Source organism: Empidonax traillii, unplaced genomic scaffold (genome assembly GCF_003031625.1).
Source record: "Empidonax traillii isolate 1590-97213 ecotype Southwest subspecies unplaced genomic scaffold, ASM303162v1 scaffold196:size3368384, whole genome shotgun sequence".
NCBI classification, from domain to species: Eukaryota; Metazoa; Chordata; class Aves; order Passeriformes; family Tyrannidae; genus Empidonax; species Empidonax traillii.
The window spans coordinates 2,922,255-2,928,254 of NW_020955389.1; the positions used below are offsets into that span (position 1 = coordinate 2,922,255).

Below are 6,000 nucleotides of genomic sequence, written 5' to 3' on the forward strand. Positions count from 1 at the left end.
ATTCTCACGAGACGGTCCAAATGCAATCATCTCCAATTTTATCTCAGCCTCAGATTAGGAATAAAACCATGAATTGCATTCTATAATGCGCAGAAACGACTGCAACATGAATCACCATTTCTGCAAAAAAACTCTCCCAGCAAGCACCTCATCCTGGCTGCAAATGGCCCCTGACAAATCCCTGCGGCTGCATTTGTGGTCTGTGCTGCTGAGACCATTCCCTGGAGGTGCAGCTCAGGCTGAGAGGATGCAGCAGGCTTGGTGAGTTGTGCTTTGAAGCGTGACGCCTCCAAGGGATGGGGTCAGCAGTTTGCGTCCTCTGCACGCTGAGGGACTGACTCCTCAAGCAACTTTTAGCAAGCAGTTGCAGAATGTCAAAAGTGAGTCTTAAGAGAGCAACAACACTAACTTGAAAGACCTTAACAGCAAAAATCTTCTCTAAATTCCCCTTCAGATTCGGTTTTCAGAAACAACTGTATTAAGGAGTGGATGATTAGCTGACCAGTAGGGTTTTTCAAACAGCTGCTGGTTGTTAAAGATCAGTAGTTTCCATAAATATGTGCACTGCTGCCAAGAAAAATTCTTGGAAATACCTCACAGAACTCAAGGTTCAGAACAGAGTATTTTTAAAAGCTAACAAAAACTTATTAAGTACCTTGCTGCATCTTCTAAACAGTTCATTGTACATATTTAAAACATCCTGAAACAAATGTAACTGACACACAAGTTTGAAATGGTATACATAATTATAATGAAAATTGTTTGTAACCTACCTTGGAATTGTGTAAATTTGATGGTTCCCATCCTCTCTCCATTTCTGAAAACAACTTGACCCTAAATAAAATAAATAAATACCTTAAAAGTTTTATAAATCTCTCATAATATAGTTTCATTAACACTGTAATTTTCTATTAACTATTAAAATTACCAAAACAATGTTTAAACTCTGAAGATTGTAGATAGTAGATTCAACCAAGGGAAAAATAACTCAATACCTCCTTCAAGCTTTCTTCCACAGATTTCAAATGACCTTAGAAATTTGACTGGTGTTACCACCCACTTTTCATGGATGGAAATGGAAGTACAATAAAACCAGTAACTTATTGAATCTCAGATGATGAGAGATATGCAAACAATCGATTTTCACGGTTTGACTGTTTTTATCAAGGATATTTGAATTTATCCAAGATCATGCAAGAAAATCATTCTCGATTTCATTCATCATACAGTTCTCCAAAGCTATTTATCATATCTCATATACTTATCCTACTGGACTATGGATATCAGTAGCTCTTGTGGCTTGGTTTTGTACTATGCCAATACTTCTATCTTAGTATTCATTTTAGCTGTAATGTCTTTAAGTCAGTACTACTGTTTGTGGTGTTACACATTGTTATTCTCATTATAATGGTCATGTATTGCTGAAACCTCCTCACAGATCCCTAGGAAATTACTCCCATCTTTCATCACATCTTTCTGGAGTAAATTAAGAAAAGATCTCGTTAAATTTCCTCTTTAGTTCAGCTGTTACATAATTAAGTATGAAAGAAGAGGGTTTCATTCATTTATGCTAAGGAGTATTTTTAATATTTTGAACCTGTAGTGGAGGGCTGAGTGCTGTCGAGATGGATTGCTGTTCTACTGCATCCCTGGTTTGGTTTATTAATATCATCTCCATTAATCTTTGTTTTGGCAGACATGAGGGTAAAAAAAAACCAAACGGCAAACATGTAAGGCTACAATACATTTCTCTGTGTGAGCCTGTCCCGTCTTGGATAATCTGTTCTGGTCACTGAAGGCCTTTGAATTACTGAAATTAGCTCCCCGCAGGAACAGTACAACAGTTTGGTAGTACAGCACACATACCTCCCATTTCCTGCAAGCCACAGAACACCATTTCCTTTGATAAATAGAAGAAGGCACCCTTAAATAAGTGTAAGCTACCTTGTGCTAAGCCTTAAAAGCCAAAAGCCCCAATCTGTAGCTAAAAGGGAGCAAGAGAAACAAACGCTGGTAATGGCAGGGATTCTGGTGACAGCTGCCAAAGGACACAGTAACTGCACCTACTGAAATCCAGTTGAGATAAATCTCATCTAATGGCTGTTAAGACAGCTCCAGAAGAGAACATAAAACATAAGTAGGCAGATTTATGCATGTGTCTTATCAGCCTTTCTCCTTTAGTTAGGAGAAATACTTTTTAATATCCCTTAGTTGGTTTGAACATAATCATAACACATTTGGCTTGTTGGCTCAAGTAAAAAGTAGTAGAAAATATTAAAGAAAAGACTTTTAAAGATGCTATGCAAGTTTCACCTATTGCTGACATATATTTATGATCAATCCAATCTTAACTTTGGTTCTGTGACCTGTGTTGGAGAATGCTGTAGTTAAATTTTTCAATATGTGGAAAGATTAGGTTTTTATTTGATTTTAAATTTACTGCCTTCTACTTTAACTGTATCTCCTCTTATTCATTTATTACAAGTTAATAGGACTGTAGGTAAGAGTCTACTAGAGAGCTCTTTATAGATAAACATACAGCAAGCATCACTGACATCATCTATGGTGACAGTCCTCTACAATTTTCTTCTATTATTGATAGTATAGTATTGTATATAGGCTCAAGAAATGTTCTAGATTCCAAGTGCAACTTCTTGAAGTATTATCATTGCTTCTTGTAAATCACCCACATTTTCATCATTAATACAGACATACACCATATGCATCTACTGACGAGAGATAAATACATACATCCTCGTTGGCGTGTTCTGAAACTATCAACAGAATATAAATCAAGTCTGAATAAATGCAAAATTTGGGATTAAAAACATAAACAAAGTTATAGATTCAGAAGTACTAGCAATTTCCCTTTGCTAGGATTTATGGCTTATACTGATCTAAGCAATAGATAAATAAAAATATGGATGATGATGATGATAAGAGTCATGGAACAACTCATGCAAAAATGTCCTAGTTTTCTGCAAAATCATTCAATCAGTGGTTTACTTTAATGAAAATTAAAGATTACTGGAAAATCCTGAAAAGTCAAAAGGGTTATTATAAGGAATAACAGTTTCTGAATACTATCTTATGAGGTGACATTTTCGAGACTATTGTTTACAAACTACAGAGTTTGTATGTTACACATACAGATACTCAGCAGGAAAAAAACTGGATAAATTAAAATGGGCTATTTATTCCATGTGTAATCCAATTACTAAATCTGTTTTCAAAGGTCAAACCAATAAAAAAAATAACAGCAATAATCTTCAAAGCAGGATTCTCTACTGAAATCTCTAATGATGACAGTTCATACTTATTACCCAGGCATCAAAAGTGGAACCACAGCTGCAGTTACCATTTGGTTCTTTCCTCCTAAGGAACATGCTGCTTCATACCAACGTGACAATTAGCTACTGTGCCTCAAGTACCTTCAACCCCTAAGGTTCTAAAGAAGAACTTTAAGGTTTCCTTTAGGAAAGGAAACATTCCTAGATTTTTACTGGGGTTTTAGGTAGTCCCAGCAGACACAGACATGGTGTTGCTGCTTCCCTATTTGGTGTGGTTCTGCCAATGCGGTTGAAATGAGTGTTCCTCATGAACAGTGAGAAACTTTAAAAAGAGCAATATCTTCATTTCTTCAAACAGGAATAGGAGGAAAATTAATGACAGTCATCCATTGCTCTATGCTTTCCCTGCTATTTAATGTAAAGTAAAACAATTACACCTGAGGTAAAAAAAGTGCTATAAATATACAGTAAAATGTTGTAGAATTTAATATAATAAACTACTGCAATGTTAGACTAAATAAGCCACCAGTGTTTCAGAAATATGTTTTTTAGAAATAATTGTGCTGATTTATGGCATGGGAAGTGAGTTATAATCTATGTTCTGTGGCTCACATCCAGCCTTTTCTTTGCCACAGAGGTAACCTACCATAAGACTTAGCTAGAGAATTATCTTCTTTAGACTTGAGATTCATAAATTAATAAAAATGTTTTTCCTTTATTTAAAGAAGCGGATGTTTGAATAATAGATATTACTAATATACACATTAAGTTCTGACATTACAAAAGCCAGTCTTAGTACTATTTTGTCCTCCAGTGCCAGTATAGACTGTAGCCTATGGTGTGACCTGTCACAAAATCTAAATCTTATGAAATCCACATGACTATAACAACAGACAAAACTCTCTTTTACATTTCATTGTTTTTTGGTGATATTACATAGGCATATTTAGATACTTATTAGCAAAAGGATCAGTGGTTGTATAGAAGAGAAACCGTATTAAAGAAAATAATGGAAGTGATGTTAATGCTAACTTCTTTACAACATGATCATCAGATTAAAAAAAATATTTCCCAATCAAGTAAATATTTTATTTCAAGAGATATAAAATAAGACCTCTGTCCTGAACTGGCATTTAAATGAACTGCAAAACTGAATAACTTGCACTTAGACCAAATCACATATTTGACTATATATTAAATAGTTAATCAGCAAAGCTTTCCCCTTCCATTACACACAGATCATCCTGATGGAGACCAACAGAAACCACACTGGTATCCTAGTGCCTATTTTATTTTCTTCAATCTACCACCTACAATTTTTTTTTTCTTTCTTTACTAGTTGTAAAAGTCAATGCCAGAGTAAATACCAGTTTTATAATGAATCTGCCCAACTTTTAGCTGTGGACAGGCATGTTTACCTCAGCAATGACCCTTGAAAAGTTGATAGGAAGGATATAGAAAGTATGTGGCTTGGAGGCCAATAGCAGCAATGTGAACAGAGGATAGAAGAGGAGTTGCATGAGCTCATTCTGGCACAGTGTGGCACCCCGGTGTGTACAGCCACCGCTGCACACAGTGTCCTAGTTTTTTTGGCCCAAATATATTCCCATATTTGGGATTCACTGCAGCTGTGTAACTCATCTTGCAGCCTTATGCACGTGTACTTTATTCAGTTTGGCTAAATGTACAACCACCCCATACGCATAAACAATTCTAGCCTCACATGGCAAGTTAGGTGGCTTGGACAAGAGAAATATAGAAGCTTATGTTGTAGCTTGTTTTGTTTTGTTTGTTGTTTGGGTATTTTTTTATACATCTCTGAGTCCAGCTGCTTTTCCTGTAATTGTTTGGCGCTTTTGTTTTGTTTTGTTTTGTTTTCTCCCCAAAAAGCTACAGTTCTTGAATGTCCTTTACAAATTATGAAAACCAGAACCAAACATTTCATCAGAGTCAGTCTCACAATTGCCACATACAAGGACATCATCTCCCTGGTTCTTCTGAGTAACATCATCTTCTTCTATTTTACAAGTCTAACATTGATTTACATAGTTATACAGAACAACTGTTTCATCTGTTAACAGAAAGGCAGTCTCTACCCTCCCTGAATGTATAATCTTAACTTTTATCTTGAATTTATATTCTTTAAGTAAATAGTCCTTTATTTGTGGTCAGAATAATCCACATAATCTATTACAAATTACAAATTATTAGCTGACATTAGCTTTATTGCAGACACATTGGACTTCCCCATCTTATACCAGTTAGTTATTTGTCTACACTTGGAAGCAGCAATTTATTATACTTCTATATTTTTTTCCTGGTGGACAAAATGTAGATATCTTTGCTATATTATTAACATGTCATTAAGCTTTTTTTGAGCTATAGAATACTAGCACTGTCAACCACCTAAATACATGCATGCAGAAATACCTGAAAAGCAATGGGATAACTATGACAACTGAATATTAGTATACAATTTTATATATATTTATATATACTATTTATTTTATATACTATTTATATAATGTATAATCATTTGCTTAAATCAAAGTGTATTTCTGAACCTTTAGTTTCCTTATGGCATTATGCCCAGTAAAAGTAGAAGCCAAGGAGAGTGAAGCATCACAGGACAAGACAGTTAAGAGCTCACTTAACACCCAGAGGGCAGATATTGCCCTCCCACACTGCGCCTAGCTGCACAGTTGTACAC

General features: G+C 35.3%; 1 protein-coding gene across 1 annotated transcript in view; it reads right to left on the reverse strand.

Annotated features, from left to right (window-relative positions):
* The window catches only part of GABBR2 (gamma-aminobutyric acid type B receptor subunit 2), a 467,186-nt gene that overhangs the window by 192,206 nt on the left and 268,980 nt on the right, over window positions 1–6,000 (reverse strand). The window contains exon 8 of the mRNA XM_027886882.1: window positions 774–834. Coding sequence (XP_027742683.1) covers window positions 774–834 — 61 coding nt within the window. The remainder of the gene's footprint in view (window positions 1–773; window positions 835–6,000) is intronic.